General features: G+C 34.3%; 2 protein-coding genes across 2 annotated transcripts; both read right to left on the bottom strand.

The window, feature by feature from the left end:
• Window positions 1-1,782: 1,782 nt before the first annotated feature.
• Window positions 1,783-7,108, bottom strand: LOC104898327 (polygalacturonase QRT3). Its single transcript, XM_010685385.4, has 3 exons — window positions 6,485-7,108; window positions 3,845-4,069; window positions 1,783-2,858 (listed from the first exon to the last, which is right to left on the bottom strand). The coding sequence occupies exons 1-3, from the start codon at window positions 6,641-6,643 to the stop codon at window positions 1,806-1,808; spliced, it is 1,437 nt and encodes a 478-aa protein (XP_010683687.2). The 5' UTR covers window positions 6,644-7,108; the 3' UTR covers window positions 1,783-1,805.
• A 4,556-nt stretch (window positions 7,109-11,664) lies between these two features.
• LOC104898326 (carbamoyl-phosphate synthase small chain, chloroplastic) lies at window positions 11,665-15,753 on the bottom strand. The gene is made up of 11 exons (XM_010685384.4): window positions 15,650-15,753; window positions 15,163-15,329; window positions 14,528-14,660; window positions 14,359-14,447; window positions 14,219-14,279; window positions 14,028-14,095; window positions 13,789-13,917; window positions 13,602-13,711; window positions 13,168-13,515; window positions 12,405-12,570; window positions 11,665-11,940 (listed from the first exon to the last, which is right to left on the bottom strand). Exons 2-11 carry the CDS (start codon window positions 15,272-15,274, stop codon window positions 11,891-11,893), a joined length of 1,266 nt encoding a protein of 421 aa, XP_010683686.2. The 5' UTR covers window positions 15,275-15,329; window positions 15,650-15,753; the 3' UTR covers window positions 11,665-11,890.
• Window positions 15,754-20,948: the final 5,195 nt, after the last annotated feature.

The following is a 20,948-nucleotide window of genomic DNA, read 5'->3' as shown; positions in this document are numbered from 1 at the left end:
ATTTATTACGGTTAGTAAGTGAGAAATCTATTGAAAAAATCAAGATTCTAATTTTTAACAGCTAGTGAAAAATAATTTAATATATTAGTAGTATAACTGTCAATTAGCAATTTAGAATTGAGATTGAAATTAGGATGAATGCACATTTTAGTAAGTGAGAATATGTAGGGAGAGTTGATGTGGCATCTCCAGAGATATTGATGCTGCAAAGAAGATAAACGTGGATTTTCTCCCAGTGAAGAAATTGTTCTTGGAGATATTCTCCTATAATTTAGGCATAATTTAGTAGCAAGTTAAGTACCATGAGTCCATTTTTGGAGAGGCGGTCTCACGTTAGTGTTAACGTGAGACCGCTGATGTCATGCTGAGATCACGCGCGTGCATCAAACCAACAGTAAAATTAGTTAAGCGCTTGTACCTATTAGTTATGCTACCCTTAAATTGATTCTGGATGAATTATATTAGTTAGTCGCTGGAGTATATATTAGTTAGTCGCTGGAGTATATTAGTTAATCGCTGGAGTATATTAGTTAAACACTGAAGTATATTAGTTAAGTGTTGAAGTATATTAGTTATATCATAAAAATCAAATTATAATGCTAAGTACATTTATCATTATAATTTGATGTCGTCCAAAGAAGCATGTTAGTGTTGGGTAAATTGACAATATGAGGCTCAAGGAGGTGTATGGGTGTGGAGATGAAGTTGTGTAGAAGGAAAAACGACAAAAATGTTGTAAATTAAAGGGGAGTTCACCCGATCGGGTCGGGCAATGCCGCTCGATCGGGCCCGTGACTAATTAAATCTACAACGGGGCAAATTTGTGCTTCGTCCGATGGCATCGGGCTACTTCGCCCGATCGGACGGAAACAATGACAGGCGTGTTTCTCCCGATCGGGACCGCGTACATAATTGGCTTGGACTTAAGTGCCTGATCGGGTGGATCTCGCCCGACCCGACCGGGTGGTGGGTGTTTTGGGCCGATTTCGATGCGGAAAACGCGTTTTTACGAAAGGGTATAAATAAGGCGCTACCCTAATACGCCTATACTTGTATTCTACATCATTATTCACATATTCAAGAGAGAAAAAGTTAGAGAGATCAGAGTTCTTTGAGTGCTTTTGTAATCTTTCTTGAACGTTCATCGATTCCTAGTGCATATTCGTGGTTTTTCTCCCATTTTTGTGTTTCCACATAAAAGTTCTTGTGTGTTATTATTGTTTTAATTTGTTATTTGTTATTCTATTATTGTTTGCTATTACTTGCTAGCTTGATAGTTAATAGAACTTACAGTTAGAGTATGTGAAAAAGCAAATGATATCGCAACTGAAAAACAAATTGAGAAAGTATATATTTATGTACTCCCTCCGTTTTTTTTAGATGTAACATTGGACTTTTCACATTTGCCGAGGCACAACTTTGACCGATAAAATCTCCAATTGTATAAAAGTAAAAATTATAAATAATATATATTTGGAAAGTGTATATCGTGACGAATCAAACAAGATCTCACATGACTATATTTTTTCTTATGTATAAATAACAATTAGTGGTCAAAGTGTATTGGATGAATAGTGCCCAAAATCAATATGTTACATATAAAAAAACGGAGGGAGTAATTTATAAGTATATGAAACAGACATCAAAGAAGCAAATGTCTAATATATTTATGGAGGGGGTGCATGAAGGAGGGGAAGGGAGTCCAAAGACATGCATATCAAACACTTATATTATATATAGTATATATTATTAGAGAGTACGTAATACCATACTAATTAAATTCCTATTTCAACTAATCAATCCCCTCACCAGTCTCCTACTTCATTATACTGATCAACTTGCACAGACACCACCCCATCAATAGGCTTATCAGTCTCAATAGTAACCACATTTTTTGTGACATTAGTAACTCCATGAACATAAAACACTCCTCCCTTACTATAAATAGAATATTGAAAATGAGCTATTTTATCAGGAAAAACCAACATGTTAGAAAAATCAGCTTCCCATTTAGTAGCATGAACTCCCTTTATGCTTAATTTCCCCACTGTTGATTTCAACTGCATTCCCATAACATTATTATGATCAATAACCACTTGATCAACCTTGTTAAACACTCCATCTAATTCTACTATAGCCTTCATATTCTTTGGATCACCACAAAACATGTTGTTTAAGATGTTTAGCCCCGAAATTCGACCATGAGCCGATTTCACCACCACATTTCCATCCCCTAGGAAGAAGCCATTAGTAATGTGCACTTGAACAGGATCTTCCATGACAATAGAGTTGTAATCTAAGTAGCAATTATCTATCCTAGTTTGTGATAAACCAGGTAATTTCACCAAAATACCCACCCCACCAAAAAATGTAGCCTTGTTGTATAAATGAGTACCAGTGATGATATTGGCTTGGCCTCTTAGAGTAATCCCCACAGCAGCTGAAAACACTACGACATCAGTGATGGCATTGTCGTTGCTGCCAATGTCGATAGCGGTGCCTGTAAACTGGCTCTCACTAGGGTGACTACCCACGGTTTCATGCTGTCCAAGAAAGGTGTTGGAAATGAAGGTTTCATGGCCACCTTGGACTAGTATGCCTTGGGTTGTGAAGTGGAGAAAGTAGCAGTTTGTGACTCGAATACGAGCTGAGTCGATGATGATTAGACCTCCACCTCGGAAGTTGGAGTCGAAGAGTATGTCACGGAAGGTTATGTCTTCGTATTGGATACCGGAGATTTGGAATTGAGTGTTGGTGGTGGAGTTTATAAGGATGGTTTTAGAGGGTTGAGATGATAGTTCTAGTAGATGGCGGTCTTGTGGAAATGTGTTTGATGCTCTTAGTGTTCCTCCTTGTACCTGATTTTTTTACACAATATGTAGAAGCAATGTTATGCTACAATATAGCTTATGGCATCTTAAACATGTACGTGCATCTGAAGTGAATTGACTCGACTTGATTCGACTCACAACACTTCAACCGAAGATTAGGGTCTGTTCTCCCCAGCTTATTTTCAGTTCAGTTCAATTCAATTCAATTCAATTCAGTTCAGATCAGTTCAGTTCAGTTCAGTTCAGCTCTTGACAATACTTTTACTCACATATCACTATTCAGTTCAGTTCAGCTGTTTTATGCCGAAGAGAACAGACCCTTAAACTATGTTTTATATCTTGATGAACTCATAACTTTCATAGACATGGACTAATATGGATACAAATTAGAAGGGATTATTATAACCTGAATTGTGAACTTTTTGATTAGGTTATACAGCCTAAATTGCACCATCTTTATTCGACTGTGTCTGATTGTCCCTATAATGGTCGTAAATACAAATTACGTGTTGCTAAAATGTGTGATCACCCCTTTAATTCCCACATACAAAGCTAGTAAGTAGTTGGATATAGATGGTATTGCATATGAACGTATGCACTAGTCTAAGAGCATATTTCCCGGTTAACATAACTTACCATTGTATTTTAAATACCAAGGATATTGTGGATTATGCACATCTTATAGGTCAAAGTATTAAACCAGTACCCCAAAGTTTAAACTATGATCACTAATCACACTAGAAATGACATGTGCTACCATTAGTATATTATATGTACATGATAGATTATTTATGAAGGTAAGTGTGTGCAAATTTGTATATACAATCGGGTGTACTTATTAGGTGCACCCGAATGTGTCATCTACGACATGGCTTGCACCGTATGCACCTCACACTATAGCATGTGTGGTCCATGTCCCACCACGAGTGTATGTACACGGTATACCTGGGTGTAATCTAGATGTTTTGCCAAAGAAATGGTTCATGTGAAGGAAGAAATTAAAGTAAAATTACCACAACATTGCCAACAAGAGGAGGTAATGAAATGGGTTTGGTGATCATATAATTTCCACCTTGGAAATCAATGATAACCCCTCCCAAATCATTGATACTAGGCAATAATTGAATCCCCTTTTGCACTTGGAATGCATCCAATATTGCTTTCAGAATAGCATCGCTGCTGTCTTGTACTCCATTTGGGTCTGCACCGTAGCCTTGAGGATAGAACACTCTTCCTTCCTGCAATTAATCAAAACTAAATGTATAATGTAATAAATTCTAATACTACAAACTTTATATATTTTTTTACCAATAAATACTTAAAAGATATTAATGGACAAAGTTACAAACTAGTCAATATAAAGTTAAACATATTGCAATTTTCAAAGAAACGGCAGAAGTTTGGAGCCAATGTGTGTAGCGTATCTAAGCTCTAGTCTCATCAACTTATTTTTATTAAACTTTAAAGTTTAAATTACTTTATTTTACTAAAATAGTCAGAATAATAATAACAATAATACCAATAATAATAATAATAATAATCCAAGAAAAAATCACTTCAGATCCTATTTCAAAATGAGTAGTACAATAAAATTGAGATACCAGTAGATGATCTATCGCACATCTCTATTCTATATGGGAAGAGGGGTAGGACACCAAAATATTAGAAACCCTATTTTACCCTCATTACATCTCTATTCTAACTACTTACTTTAACTAAAATTAAAAAAAATTTAAAAAAGGAAACTACCTAATTAATTTAAAAAATAAAAATAGACATTACAAAAACAAACCATCAACAATTTAAATATCCCTAATTTATTTTATATAATTAACAATTCATTTAATTTTCTACATCCCCTAAAAAAATTAATTTTCTACGTATTTTCGCACGCATCGCGTGCATATAAAAACTAGTATAACTTACAAAAAGTCTATTGCACATATTATTTGGTCTTATAAAATCTTATCTTCGTTCTCTCAAAATTAACAACTATTATACGAGTTCCAAAACTATATGGATGTCATCTAGTCTGTTTTTTGTTTGTATTTTGATAGAATGTTATCTAATCTAATTGGTAAAATTTTATAGAGGATCTAGGACTTGAGGATCAAATTCCATCCCCATCAGTACATTTAGTCACTCTTTAATACCAAAAAAACCTATATCAAACTAGATCCCCGACAAACTCTTCAATAACCTAATATAATAATGATCCACTTTCTAACCCGTGCAATGCATATATGCTAGCTTTGTTTGTATTATATTACGGTCTCGTTCTTTTGGACCGAACTGAGCTGAACTGAATTAAAACTGTGAGAGTAAACTAACTAAATTGAAACTAACTAAACTGAACTAAAAAGAAGTCCAAAAAACAGGGCCACTACGTTACCATAGTTGATATTATTACTTTGAAAAAAGAAACCTAGTTAAAACAGAAATTATCAGTTTATGACATTATGATGATGATAGTAATAATAATAATTGAGATAGTAAGTTATAATAATCAGTAATATCCTTATATTGGCTTTAAGTTGTTGAACTTTCTTGTTAAAAAAACTTACTCTTTTTTTACGAAAAAGCAAGCTAGATTAATTCAAAGACAAAATATCTCTAAGTACATAGGGCGCCACCTCAATTTAGAAAAAATATAAACTTATTTGATATCTACGTTGCGTATATAAGCAAAATAAGCTTTTCGGTCACCAAATATATGGACATTTAAGGGAGGAAAAAATGTAGAAGTAGACAATGCGTGGTTTAACACTTCTGTAATCAGATCTATGACAAAATTCATCCAACATACAAAGTAACACTACATTGGTAATGTTTGTTTCAATTGGAAAATTTACTCATCAGAAAATTTATACAAGATTTTCATTCTACTTTATTAGCAGACAACTGAAGTTCCAAGATGCTTGCATTAAGTTTGCGCAATCAGTAATTTGTCTCAACATGTGATAATATTCACATATACATTAATACACATATATAGATTAATAAATAGTACTATAGTAGTATATATTTTTTTGTTACAATCAAAGGTATCCACTGCCTATAGCAGTGACTAATTCTCTCGTCCCTGATGCTTCACTTAATGATAAAGTGGTGGCCAAGAATCTCTTTATATTCTCAAAGGTTAAGGATAGTTAAGGAACAAAGTGAATAATCACTATCCAAGACCACTTGCTTAAATATTTCCTCCGTTTCATTTTAATCTACACACGTACATTTTTCACGCATGCCAATGCAAAACTTTGAGGATATAGAAGTATATCTTTAGTTTTATATTTGTAAAAATTATAAAAAGTAAATATTAATAAAATACATGTTATGATGAATCTAACAAGATCCCACATGATTATATTTTCATCCGCGTATAAATCACAAATGATGGTCAAAATGAAATTTATGAATAGTGTAAAATGTCAAAGTGTGTAGATTAAAATAAAACGGAGGGAATAGTATATATAAGCCTAACTATATGAAAATAAATAAAAATTTACTAGCAAATAATGTATATTACACTAAAATCTTGTAAAAATTAACAAAATGATAAAACAATTGTTAATTAAGCTAATAGAAACTAAACGGATCAGATTATTCAAGAAAAAACACAAATTATAAGAGAGGAAGTAGGGTGTTTAACTTACGGCTTTAATTAATGATTGAAGTTTAGGCTTTGAAGTTAACTTTTCTTGAATCTTTTTACCAAATTCAACTTGCTTAACATACTGATGAGAAGAAGTAGAGTCACAAGAATCTTGAAGCTGTAAGAGTAAGAAGAAGCCAAATGCCATCAAAATCTTCATGTTTTTGAAGGCTTTGCACGTACAACTACAATAGAACAACTCTAGTGCAAGAATTGCACCAATGAACAAATTATTAAGTATTAACCTAAGAAAAGTAGATAGAGAAATAATGTAGCTTTTGTTCTTTGTTTTGAGAGGTTTGTAGAGCTTTTATAGCATAGCAATTGATTCAGTGTGTTTATTTGTATCAACAGTAAAAAGGTAGATAACTATTGACTAGAACTTAGAAGTAACTAACATATAAAATTACTTTTCCAAAAAAAAAAAAAAATTACTTTGCCAATAAAAATAATTGATTAAATTACTTTGCCAAAAATATAAATATAAGTTAATGAGGGGTAGGTGAGGAGTTATTAGGACTTTTAGTAATTTGGCCTTTAGGATGTCATCACCTTGGAATTCTGATAAGACATCATACCATAAAAATAAACACCTAATTATAGAATAAAATTTCCAATGAAAAGAATCAAATCTTAATAACCATGATGATTTTATTCCTATTTGAGAGAATAACTAGTTTTTAGTCCCGAATAATGTCCCAGATTATTAATATTTTTATGTTAAAAAATATTATTTAATGTTACATAGCTTATTGGTTAGAACTTTAATATATTAACTTGAGATCACGTTGGTTGATTCTTATATGGAGGATGTTTTTATTTTCTTTTACATGTGCATAATGATGATATGAAATGAAACAACTAAATAAAGAGTTATATTCACTTAGATTTTTAAGGATGCCTAAGACCCTGTTTGGCAATAGCGTTTGAGGTAGTGAGTAGCGGTTAGACAAGCTCAAAACGCTACTTAAGAAAATTATGAGTGTTTGGCGAGGTAGTGGTACGGTTGTATTAGCGTGTAGCGGTTTGATCGAGTAGATTATGGGTAGCGGTTGTAGAACGTTAATACAAGTAACGTTAGTTTGCGATTTTTAGTTAGCGGTTAGCGAATAAACACTATATAATGAATGTCATTTATTGTATTTTACAATCTCAACAGCTACTTTTGCCAAACACTCTTAATTAAATAATTACTTTAAACGATAATCTCTAATAGCTACTAGTAGACGGCTAGCAGCTACAGCTAACTCAACAGCTACAGCTAATGCAACAACTAACAACTACTAGAACCGCTAATTTTGCCAAAGAAGCCCGAAGCGTGTTCCATAAACATTTTCCTACTTTTACTTTATTATTTATTTAGTAAAATTTTGTTCTCTTTTTAAATTATTTAACCCCGCTTGGGCCTGTTCTCCCCAGCTTATTTTCAGTTTAGTTCACTTCAGTTCAATTCGATTCAGTTCAGTTCGGACAATACTTTTACTCTCACATATCACTATTCATTTCAGTTCAATTTAGTTCAGTTCGATTCAGTTCAATTCAGTCCAGTATAGTTGTTTTATGCCGAAGAGAATAGTTATTGGTCCCACACAATTCTTATATTGATGTTGATGTGGGAAACCTTTACAAATTTGTCCAAAAATTATCAAAATTTACTATTGTTAAATGATACAGAACAACAATTCATATCGATAATTTTATTAGTTATTCTACACAAGCAAGTACTTTAAACTCTTATTCTTTTGTAATGCTAACTTGGATTCTTCCTACCGCTTAAAAAATATTATAGATTCCTTCTGTCTTAATTCAGGGCAATTAATAGTGAATTTTTCATAATTCCCCAATCATATTTTCAAAACACATACCAAACTGTAGACAAAGAACCATTGTTGGTATTTTCAATATGACATCGAAGACTGTTTTAGGAAAATATTTTGGGTGTTATTTTCTCTAGTTATAAACCAATGGCTAGTGATTTCCATCACTTAGTTCAGAAGGTTGACAATAAGATAAATTTTTTGCACAATCATTTTATTTCGAAAGTATGAAAATCAGTGCTTATTCAGAGTCACCTGGAATCCTTTTCAGCCTATTTTATGGCCACAACTCAGGTAACTAAGAAAATATGCTCTACAATTGATAGAATCAATCGAAAGTTCTTTTGGCGCTCTTCAATGAACTCTTCAGGATTACTACTAGTGGCATGGTCGAAAATTTGCCACCCTAAAAAATATGGACTCAATTTTCGGAAAATGGCTCATCTTAATGAAACATACTTAGCTAAAATGGGTTGGAGGATCCATTATGACCAATACTCTCTTTGGCCTACCTTTATGCGCCAAAAATATCTCCGAAATACTTCTTTCTTTGAGTGTAAAGCAAAGCCATATGACTCTCATATCTAGAAGTCCATCCTTCGATCTCGATAACTTTTAAGGAAAGGAATCCTTTGGAAATTTGGATTGGGTACGAATATTTACTCCTGGATAGATAACTGGTGTACAAATCAAAGTATCATTGAACTATTAAAGCTACAAATCACATTTATTGATAATCTATAACTCACCGTCAATAATGTTATTCTTCCTTTGAGACAATGGAATGTTGAGCTCTTAAAATATTTGATCCCACCACATATTGTCCACATTATCTTGGGAATTCCTATCGCTTGCTATCCCACCTCGGATATTCATTGTTCAGGGCTGACTAGTTCGGGTGAATTTTTTGTCAAAACGGCTACCTGGCTCACTCATAGAATTACACCGTCTACAAGTATTCCTTTGCTGTTTAATTGGATATGGAAAATTTATGTAGCCCCAAACAGTGGCGGAGCCACTAAGTAACAAGGGTAGCATGTGCTACCCCTGATTCTTTTTTTCCAAAAATAAATTATTACCTTTACATTTGCAACACTTGCCATATAAATAGTCTAGCACAGTTGGTTGTTTTAAAGGGGTAGCATGTGTTCGAGAGTCCATAGTTGCAGTTTTTAATGCTTTGATTTTATTTTTCCCCTTCCTCTAGTTTTATTCAACTACTGCTTTTACTAGTTGTTTACCCACTAAAAAGATAATCAAATTCAATTACCTAGCCTTGCTGCTTTAAGATTACAGATTTATTTTAAGAATTTTGCTTACATCAGAAGTTTACTTATATTTGGAATATTAGTAGTTAATTTATAAAGTCAAATTGAATTCTAGAGTAGTTTATAATTCATCTCTTGTTTTAGCGTTTTAATTTACACAGTCTATTTGAACTAAAAAGTACTCTATAATTCATGTCTTATCTATATATATTTTAGTTTAAACCGATTGTTAATAATTAGCTTTAAAATGTGTGAAGCACAAGTTTAAAATAGAATAAATTTTACTTTTTTTATATCCTATATCCGCTTTTAAAAAGTGAAATTTTTTATGGCCAAAATTTTCTAACCTTAAGGATCTTTTCTCTTCACCTTATTTTTAGTTATCTTATCTTATATTATTTTTTTTTCAGAATTTTTCTTATTTATGAACTTTTCTTATTTTTTTGAAACTAATCTGAACTTTTCCTTTTTTTTCTGAACTCTTCTAGACTTTTTTTCTAAATGTATATTATTCAATTTGTCTCAATGTATATTCCCTCATCTCAAAATGAAAACTTGAGAAATATTAGTTATTTAATTGTGAACCAGTACTAAAATATTTCAGTAAATGAATTGGAGTATAGTTTATTGTAATTATGGGAATAGATTTTTAGTGAATTTTTCATATATGAAAATTCTATATATTTCATAAACAAAAAGAGAAAGCTTTTAGTTAATTCAAATCTACAATAATTTAACATCCTTCGATGGTATGACTATTATCAAAAGCAAGTTAAGAATAGCAAGGGAGATGAATTGTTAAACGATAGTTAGTTATCTTGAAAAAGATTTGTTTTGTTATGTAAAAGTTTATGCGATCATAAAATGGTTCTAAATTTTGAGAACTCAACGTGGACAATGGTAATTTTCTTTTATTATTGACTTCAATATTATATTTGGATTTGCAACATTTTGAATTTAGTAGTGATGACTTTTTATTTGACCCGTTAATATCGTAAAATTACGCTACCCCTCATCTGAAATCCTGGATCCGCCCCTGGCCCAAAGATCCAAATATTCCTATGACAATGCTTGCAAAATGATCTCCCATTAAAATCCAATTTAGGATATCGACAAATAAGTCACTAATGATACTCTTTGTCCTCTTTATAATTCTGCTAATGAAACTATTAGCCATTTATTCTTCTGTTGCCCATTAATTTGTCAAAATTTGAAAGTGTTACACTAAACTTTGCCGTTGGCAAGTTGCTGCTGCTAGAGTAGCAAGTTACGGGAAATGAACTTAAGAATGCTAAATCCCTGGCTTATATGTACAGGCTTACCATTTTTCCGTGGGTCCTTAAATATCGACCAATGAGATTGTTGCAGCACCAATGGTAATGTTCCTCCACATATTGTAATGGAGCTATACTGTACTACTTGGTACGTCAATGTTCAAAGTCAAGCTGATGGTGTGCTAAATTGATGACTTTTTCCAAGGCATAATTTACACTCAAATTCTACCCCTGTGATAAACAAAATTATTTAGAATTTTGACTCGAGAACCTGGTTTCAAAGCAATTTGTAATGTTGAATACTTGAATTCGATTTGCGCAAGAAACTGTTTGTCTATGTGTAGCGGATTTTAGACTCATGACAAGATTTTATTGTGCATTAACTTGGTTCTTTAACCATTGTTTCATTAGATTATACAAGATCAACTTTCACATATATTGATCATATTTTTTCTCCCTAATATGTCGTGTGAAATCTTAATAGATTTATTTCTATGTGGTTTATATTTTCATTTTCAACGTAAATATTTTCTAATTATTTTGTATTAAATACATCATTTATGATACAATACTCAAACAAATACCCTAAATTGTGGCGCAAAAAAAGTGGAACAACTATTAAAAAGCGAAATATTTATTATACTAATTGTATTCCAGTAGTTTGGCATCAAAGACAAGTGCATATCTCTTGTAGACTTCAGAGGAGAAGAATTGGGATGCCTTTTATTTGACAGTCAATTACAAGTCTACTTTTAAGTTCTAAGTATCTGCCTTTGTTAAAAAAAACTTGACAACTGAAATATAAATATAGAAGGGAAAAGCTAGCGACAAAAATTTGGTTATGATTTTGCTTTGCATTAGACTAGCAAAAAGTAAGGACAAAAATACAAGCATCATACATTTACTCTGTATCCAAACAATTCATACTCCACAAAACAAGACTACAAAGGAGCAATTTCAAAGGACATTGTTGGAAATTGCTTCAAGTTGTGAAGATGTGGACTTGTAACCTTGTCCACCATTAGCATTTAGCACTTGTCTAACTATCTTAAGCATTTCCTTTCACTCGCCTCATCAAGTCAACAAAATCTCCAAAAACTGTAACAAGAGAAGATATTTTAATTCAGAAAAACGAAGAAACGAAAAAAAGTGATCTTGAACTAGAAACTACATCAAATCGGAATTAGCATCGGCATATCACTATAGAGTATAGAACTAATAGAGCTGGGCATGGACCATGCCAGCACAAGGGCCAGCATGAGCACAACTACTAGTCAAGAGAGACACCGTGATGGGTTATGGGATGTGCAGACATCATTTTCAAGTCTCATTAATTTTTAACCAAAAAAATCATATAATTCTTAAGGGACCGCAAGCACAACACGACCTGCCCTGCACGTGGACCCTACTTTTATAATATAGGCATGAGTCCGGCACGGCATACATTTTTCTTGGCCCGTACCAGGCTCTTGACCCAGCCCGGTGCGACACATGCCCAGCTCTAGACGACATGATGGAAGGATAATGCATTAAGAAATCTTGGAATGGGAGAAGCTAATTACCAGGATCTGAATCATGAGGTCCTGGAGATGCCTCAGGGTGATATTGTAGAGACATAATATTCTTTGATGGAAATGCAAGACCTGCACAGCTCTCGTCATTAAGATTGATGTGCGTCACCTCAACTCCCTGAGGAAGTGATGCAGGGTCTACTGCATAGTTGTGGTTCTGTCACATTACACACAGTAAACCATTAATAAGTCGATCATGGAGTTGAACTTAAGGTCCACATTTTATCATTACGAGTACAGACGTTCTCAGAAATCAAAACTGTCAATGAATATGCTGAATACAGAAACTAAATTCTTCATAAGAGAAGATACAGATAACAATCTAGTTGGAGAAAGGTCGGGCCATATAACAGCAATATTACTACGAAGTGTTTGAAGTCTGTACTACTGCTGGTATATCAGAAAGTCCCTGATCTTTAGCAAGAAAATTCTAACCTTCAAAGCTTTATACACCAATGATGCATGATATACTAGTGAGCATTTTCTTAGTATTTTATGGAACTTTTAGACAGCCCCCAAGGTCCCAAAAAAAAGGTGAACAAATGAGGAGTACAGGAAAGTGAGCATTTCTAAGTATTTTATGGAACTTTTAGACAGCCCCCAAGGTCCAAAACAAAAGGTGAACAAATGAGGAGTACAGGAAGCAAAGCGAGAAAAAGACAAAGAATACCACAAAGTAGCTGAGCAGGACAGTGAAAAACAAAAAAAATATGCACAAGATAAAATGTTAACCACCCACTGATGAAAAAAGTACCTGCGAACTAATTTCAACCTGACCATTTCTCAGGTTACGAACAGGATGATTTCCTCCATGATGACCAAACTTCATTTTGAAAGTATTACCACCCAATGCTTGGCCAAGCAACTGGTGGCCCATACAAATTCCAAAAATTGGTACCTGCCCAATTAATTCCTTTACTGTATCCACAGCATATGGAACTGCTGAGGGATCCCCTGGACCATTGCTGAAGAGAATGCCATCTGGTTGCATTTTCAGTGTTTCTGATGCTGGCCATGTTGATGGAACAACAGTAATCTTACATCCATATGATGCCAGACGCCTCAAAATGTTTTGCTTGATACCAAAATCATAGGCGACCACCTTCGATTTTGTAAACCACCAAAAGAAAGAACCAATCAGAATTAACAACTAAACATGTGGCCAACATTGCAGTAGAAGATATAGACCTTGAAAGTTTCCCCAGGTCTCCCGTTCGAATTAAATTCCCAGTCATTATCGGTTTTATTTACCCACTCGTAAGGAGCTTGACATGTAACACCACTTATCAAATCAACGCCTGCAAAGACGTAACCAGAATTTTAGATGGTAGTTTCCAGAATGACTTTTGCATTATAGACAGAAAGCAAACATTACCAACAATGTCCCAGGAACGAGCCATTTCCAAGAGCTGCTTGTCTGATTTTGATTCTTCTGTGCTCAAAACACCAATAAGGCTCCCATCTTCCCTCAATCTACGGGTGATAGCACGAGTGTCAACGTCATCTAGTTCACAGCCCAAAAAAGTTACAAAGTCAAAAGGAGAGCAAATGTGCAAACTAAACAAGATGAATGTTCTTTGACATCAATTTCGAAAAGTTGGGCTTCTAACTTACATATACCCATGATGTTCCTCTTGGCTAAATAATCTCCAAGCGTCTCAGCACATCTCCAGTTTGAAGTGCTGCAGGGTAAAAAACAGATGCTCACTTATGATGCCACTTGCCAGGTGCCCAGGTCTTAGAAAGGCAGTTAACATGTTGATAAAAAACATCATTACAAAGGTGAATAATGGAATAGGTCCAACCTAATGCTTAAGCTTCTAATCACCAGACCACCTAGAAAGCATTGCCTTGATTCTTCATCATCTGCAATGACAGTAAATTAAATCTAGCTACACATCGTTGATGGAAAAAATCGTAAACAAAAGCTCAGAATTTCACTTACCAAGATTTACGCCAGTATTCCCTATATGAGGGTTTGTCATCAATACAAACTGACCAGCATAACTAGGGTCAGTCAAAATTTCCTGATATCTGAAACATTAAATACCCATGTCAGATTGCAAATCATAATGGAAACATCAGCAGCTTCTCTGCAGATTGTATCAGCTCACCCTGTCAAAGATGTATTGAAGACAACTTCACCAACTTGTGTCCCAGCCGCACCGAATGACTTGGCCCTCCAAATGGAACCATCCTCAAGCACAAGTCTAGCATCCGATACCTTCCACGGTCTGCCTCCCAGACCTGCGTTTTAAAAAGATATGATTGTGGAATAGACACCTAGAAAAGAGCAGTAGCAACCTCGAGACTTAAGTCTTAAGAAGAATATTATTCTTCCATTGACAATAATGAGAAGCAAACATCAATCTACCACCCAAGAGTTTGAATTATGGAACTCTCCGGTTACAACTCCCAGTTAATGGAAGAATAAAGTTGAGTAGTTCCAAAGAAAAATTTCATTCAAACAGGAGTAAACAAAGTCTAGAAACACACTTTCAATTACTCCTACTTCTTGGTTAAGAATTCTCTCCACATTAAAAGACTAGCAATAGTTTATTGAATATCGATTTTACAAATGCAACTTTAAGAATTAAAAAAGCAGGACGGTTGCATCCATTTCTCTTACACCACAAAAGGAAGGTAATCCTGTTTCTATGTAAGCAAACTAATACGACGAACGAATAGTGAGCACATTGGTTTACAAATAGCCACACAATTAGTTGCAAGCATATCACATTACACAGACCTGTAGCAGTAGCATTATCCGCTAGAGCTACCGAACACTTGACATTGAAGAACCGAACTTTCCTAGTATTCGGAGCGTAAGTTCCTAGAGGAATTGTCACTGCTAAATCCATTGCTCTACAGGTTATTCATTCCAGATTTCCAGCCAAAAACACTCCAAAAATTGATCTGATGAAATAAACAAGAACAAGCATGAAAATATGAGCATCCACAAATTGTAACATAAATTTTCTTATCATTTGGTTCCATGAAACAAACATGAATTAAGAAATTAGACCAGGAATTCGAATCATAAGTTTATAACATGTAAATTATCCCTAAAAAACATGAAATAACATAAATGAGACAATGAAAAAAAAAAAAAGTTGAATTCATGAAACAAACAATAACAACCGCATAAAACTAATCGCATGAAGTTCACATAAAAAATCGCAACAAAAATGGTTTAAACAAGAAAAGTAGATTAATCTAAGGAACAAAACAAAAACCTGGAACGAGCTTCGAGCTTCGAGCTTCTGCAACGTCTAAACAAGTAAGACGGACGCTTAGAGGTTCTAAAGTTTAGGGTTGGTCACCGGAGGGAGTTGTATAACTATAGTGTCTATACTCTAACGCCCCGTTTGATAGTTGGTCATAAATGGTGGTAATGAGAATGAATTTGTGTGTAAATTTGTGAAAATTATCATTGTCCATTACCATGGTAATGCTAATTTATCCTAAAGTGTCCACTTTTCTTCTTGAATTTTCATTCCCATCCAATACCACTTTGTAGGGTGGTAATGAGTGGTAATGAAAATTGCTTCCCCTTGGAGACAAAAACACAAGTTTAGGGGTGAGATTGCTTGTCCATGGAGAAAAAATGTCTCCCCATGGAGATTTTAAGGGTGCTTCCCTAATAAAATTACACTTAAAATTCATTTTCATTACCGCAATTTATTAACGACTACCAAACGGGCCGTTAAGGGTGCGTTCTATTCAACTTATTGGCCCTGAACTTATTGGACCTTATCTGAACTGAACTTATTGAACCTGAACTGAACTTATTGGAACTTATTAAACCTGATTGGACTTGATTCAACTTATTGGACCTGATTGAACCTGATTGAAACTTATTGGACCTTATTGGACCTTATTGGAACTTATTGACCTTATTGAAACTTATTAGACCTTATTGGCCCTGATTGAAACTTATTAGACCTTGTTGGACCTGATTGAAACTTATTTGACCTTATTGGACCTGATTGAAACTTATTTGACCTCATTAGACAAAAAAATTGACCACTAATAACATAAATATTACCACTAACGTAAATACTACCCCTCAAAATTTTTTATGGAGTAATAATTATTAGAATTCGTCCTTTAAAAATTAATGATTATTAATTATCTCTCATGATAATTAATTTAACAAGAAATTTACTATTTATATATTTGCCTATACATAACTTTCACAACTAATATATCTAATAGTCTTGTCTTGATTTTATAAAACACTAGTATAAAAGCAAAAAATTTAATATGAATAATAAAATAATAGACATAATACAAATAAATAATAAAATAATAGACCTAATACAAATAAATAATAAAATAATGTAATTATAATTATTATTGCAAAATATTGTAATTATAATTATTATTATTATTGTTAACCTTAATTATTTGACCATGATTATAATATTATTTAATAGCAATATGAATAATCAAATAATAAACAATAATACAAGTATAATAATATACATTGTGGTACTTTAAGAAAAAATTATAATAATAACATAATCAGCTAATAGTAATATGAATAATAAAATAATAGACATAATGTAAATAAATAATAAAATAATAGGCATAATATAAATAAATAATAAAATAATAGACACTAATACAAGTATAATACTATATAATCATTGTCGTACTTTAACTAAAATTCTAATAATAACATAATCACACTACTACAAAAAAGGAAAAAGATAACTGTTAAATAAGGTTTTACATAACAGTTTTGAGGTGTTATCCAAGTCAGTGTAATGTAAAGTAAAACATAACACCTGATGAAAGTGTTATGTTTAACAGAGAAAACATAACAGTTATTTATAATACACGTTATACAGCTAGATAACACATCTTGTAAATAAGCGTTATGTTTGCTATTTATATGACAAATTAAAAGAAGAAAAATTTAACACTTATATATCTTGAATAACTGTTATGTTTTCCTATAATATATATAACATATTTTACCTATAACTGTTATCTATGATATTTTTTTTTTCAAAAAAAAATTCACACATGCGTTATGTCCCTGCAGTTTGACCTGCCCAACAAATTCAATTTAAATTATAGAACCTGTATATACAACCCATATTACAATATCAACAAGGATGATATTCCCAAACCTAAAAATATTAGTATATATAAAATAACTCAACTAATACCTATCTTTCCAAACCTTCAAAAACTCCTATACATATCAGTATAAAAAAAATTGATTTAAAATAGAAACAACATCAAGTTTATCGATCACATCTTTAATATATATCCATATATACAAAAATATATATTTACGGCTAAAAATAGATCAAGGTAAAAAAAAAATGAGGTGGAAAGATAGAATTCATTCGTCATCTGTTCTTCGCATAAATCCTCGACATATGTAATCCACAACTTCCTAAGTGCATCAACTTTATCTTGAGAATGGGTTGGAGGGGCGCCATAATAATACTACAAATAAGTCATCATGACAACTTAGAAAGCAATTACATACAATTAACATGTATGGTTAGATTAAGAAACACCTTGGAGGTGACGCCAATGAGAAGCTTCTAATAGAGCCACGAAAAACAAATTATAAAAAACGTCTAAGATCTTAACGAAGAAAATCGATACTCATCAAGATAACACATGATAAATCAACCTTCACGTGCTGAATATAAGCAAAATTTCATCGTTGAATATAAACAAATAAGTATTATCGGTCTAAAGCATGCAATGCTTATAACCATTCATCCTCCACAGCAGCCTACAAATGGAAAGCTATAAAAAGAAACCCATAAATAACATGGTCGAACAACACTGAAAGGTGTAAAAAAAAGAGTAGGTCCAACTCGCGAAAAAGCAGACCATTTACTTGTGTTGACCGTAAAGAATAATCACAAAGTGTAACTATAACCAAGCATCAGCTATATGAACATCACTGAGCTAATCCCTCAAATGCCTGCTGAGACCAACAGCAAAGTATGAAATAGCATAACCAAACCAACATTCATAACAACATAGAAATGCATGATATAGACAAATATTTATTATTTAAAATCAAATTCAACTCCAATAATCAAACATTCAAATACAACCATTTGAATCCCTTATTCTGTCAATTGGGAAAAACTTAAGGGATAAAAGAAGAGAAATTTAGAAAATTGAATTAAATATTAAAAATCTTCATTAAGGAATGTGAACTCTCAATTTGTTAGGATTATAAAAGATAAACGTTGTAAAAGATAAGATATTAAAGATATTAGGAACAGGTTGTTATTCCTAATATCTCTAGACTCAGGTTGTATATATATACATTGATGAGATGAATGAAGAGACTGACGAGAAATTAACCTAAACTTAACATGGTATCAAGAGCCAGAGTTTGAAAAATCTCTCATCCCTAAACCTGACAAACCGAACGAACGAAAAAATTTTCGCACCTCAAAATCTGAAAAACCGAAGCTTTCATCCTTGATTTCCACCGGAATTTTTTTTCCAGAACCCTCGACATCCAGCCTTCACCATTGATTCCCCTCTACGCACCTACTCACGTGGTGTTCGACGAGTTATCATGACGGAAAACACCGAACCCTCTATCCCTAAACCTGATCCTGCCTATTTTTTAGGCTCTAATGATAATCCTGGCACTTTAATTACCCCTATACAATTGAAAGATGATAACTTTGATGAATGGGCACGCGCGATACGCATGTCTTTGAATGCGAAACGCAAACTGGGTTTTCTCGAAGGCACGATTGCCAAACCTACCACACCGGAAAAATTGGCTGACTGGAGCACGGTACACTCTATGCTTGTATCGTGGTTATTAAACACTATTTCTCCGAATATTCGAAATAGTGTTTCGTTTTATGAAACGGCTCATGAATTATGGGCTCATCTGAAAGAACGTTACTGTGTTTCTAATGGCACCCGAATCTGTCAATTAAAATCTCAGATTAGTGATTGTAAGCAGCAATCGATGGAGTCTTTGGCGGATTATTTTGGACGTTTAACTCGTTTGTGGGACGAATTATCTTCCCAGGAGGTGGCGCCTACTTGTTCTCGGGGTGGCGCCCAATGTGAAGTTGTGAGATTTCTTGAGCAGCAGCGTTCCGACGATCGTCTGCATCGTTTTATGATAGGGCTTGATGATTGTTATGGCCCCTTGCGTTCGAATCTTCTAGCGCAAGCCCCCCTTCCCACTGTGGCTCGCGCGTATCAGATCGTGGCTCAAGAGGAGCGTTTGCGGGGCACTCGGTCTTCCTCCCAACCCTCGCCGAGTGATGCCCTGGCTTTTAAGGTAGATAGCCGGTCGAAATCCCGAACTCCCAGTGATTCTGTTACGTGTTCGAATTGTCATCTGGAGGGACATGATCTAGCGGGTTGTTTTGAGTTAATAGGTTATCCCGAGTGGTGGGGGGACCGTCCTCGTGGCAGGCGTGGCGGGGTGGTGAACAGAGGCGGCCGGGCTGGTCGCGGTCGTGGAGGCCGAGGCGCACCACCAGCACGCGCCAACAAAACCGTGGCTGCCGGAGGTGGCGCCACCGACAAACCCAATGGCGGAGCTTCTATGCCCCGTGATCCTGCAGGTGCCGGCCTTGCAGGGATTTCCTCAGATCAATGGCAGAATTTACTTGATTTACTGAACTTGCCTAAACCGAAGGATCGTCTGACGGGTGAGTGTTTATGGATTATTGATACGGGTGCTACACATCATGTAACAGGGCAATTTTCGCAGTTGTGTACGTCCAGAAAAATTACGGGATGTCCAGTAGGGTTGCCAGATGGTAGTTCTGCACAGGCTACTCATGAAGGAGAAGTGGTGTTACCGGGAAATCTTAAACTTCATAATGTTTTATTTGTTCCTAATCTTGATTGTAATTTGATTTCCATTCCGCAGTTAGTTGAATCTGACAACTGCATTGTTCAGTTCACTAAATCATTATGTGTTTTACAGGACCGCAGGACGAGGACGCTGATTGGAGCGGGTGAGCGGGAAGATGGACTTTTCTTTTTCCGGGGTGTTCCTACTGTGAAGATAAATGCTGTAGATGGGCTGGCATCGATTGATATCTGGCATAAGCGATTGGGTCATCCTTCGGAGAAAGTTTTGAGGCATCTACCCTGTGTGAGTCCTTCCAGTAGTAGTAGTTGCAATAAAGATGGGTGCGATGTGTGTTTTCGTGCTCATCAACCTAGAACTTGTTTTCCTAGGAGTACTAGTAGGGCTAGTAGGATGTTTGAACTAATTCATTGTGATTTGTGGGGACCCTATCGTACTAAGTCTACATGTGGTGCTTCATATTTTTTGACACTTGTTGATGATTTTTCCCGTCTGTGTGGACATATTTATTATATAATAAATTGGAGGTTGAAACTATGTTTTTGCATTTTGTGGCTTTGATTGACCGGCAATTTGACCAGAAAATAAAATATGTGCGCAGTGATAATGGCACTGAATTTAATTGTCTCAAACCTTACTTTCTGCAACAAGGCATTATTTTTGAAACTTCTTGTGTCAAAACCCCACAACAA

Source organism: Beta vulgaris, chromosome 7 (assembly GCF_026745355.1).
Source record: "Beta vulgaris subsp. vulgaris cultivar EL10 chromosome 7, EL10.2, whole genome shotgun sequence".
Taxonomy (NCBI): Eukaryota; Viridiplantae; Streptophyta; class Magnoliopsida; order Caryophyllales; family Amaranthaceae; genus Beta; species Beta vulgaris.
Note: the sequence above shows the minus strand (reverse complement) of the source record. Positions and strands in the feature narration are given on the sequence as shown.

What these genes read in the sequence shown, in the direction of transcription:
- LOC104898327 (XM_010685385.4), bottom strand. Translation starts at nt 6,643, where the DNA reads ATGAAGATTTTGATGGCATTTGGCTTCTTCTTACTCTTACAGCTTCAA. An exon ending in TTCAATCATTAATTAAAGCC is followed by an intron (nt 4,070 to 6,484) that starts GTAAGTTAAACA and finishes GATTAATTGCAG; the next exon opens with GAAGGAAGAGTGTTCTATCC. An exon ending in CTCTTGTTGGCAATGTTGTG is followed by an intron (nt 2,859 to 3,844) that starts GTAATTTTACTT and finishes TAAAAAAATCAG; the next exon opens with GTACAAGGAGGAACACTAAG.
- LOC104898326 (XM_010685384.4), bottom strand. Translation starts at nt 15,274, where the DNA reads ATGGATTTAGCAGTGACAATTCCTCTAGGAACTTACGCTCCGAATACT. An exon ending in TTCAATACATCTTTGACAGG is followed by an intron (nt 14,448 to 14,527) that starts GTGAGCTGATAC and finishes TTAATGTTTCAG; the next exon opens with ATATCAGGAAATTTTGACTG. An exon ending in GAGGAACATCATGGGTATAT is followed by an intron (nt 13,918 to 14,027) that starts GTAAGTTAGAAG and finishes GCTGTGAACTAG; the next exon opens with ATGACGTTGACACTCGTGCT.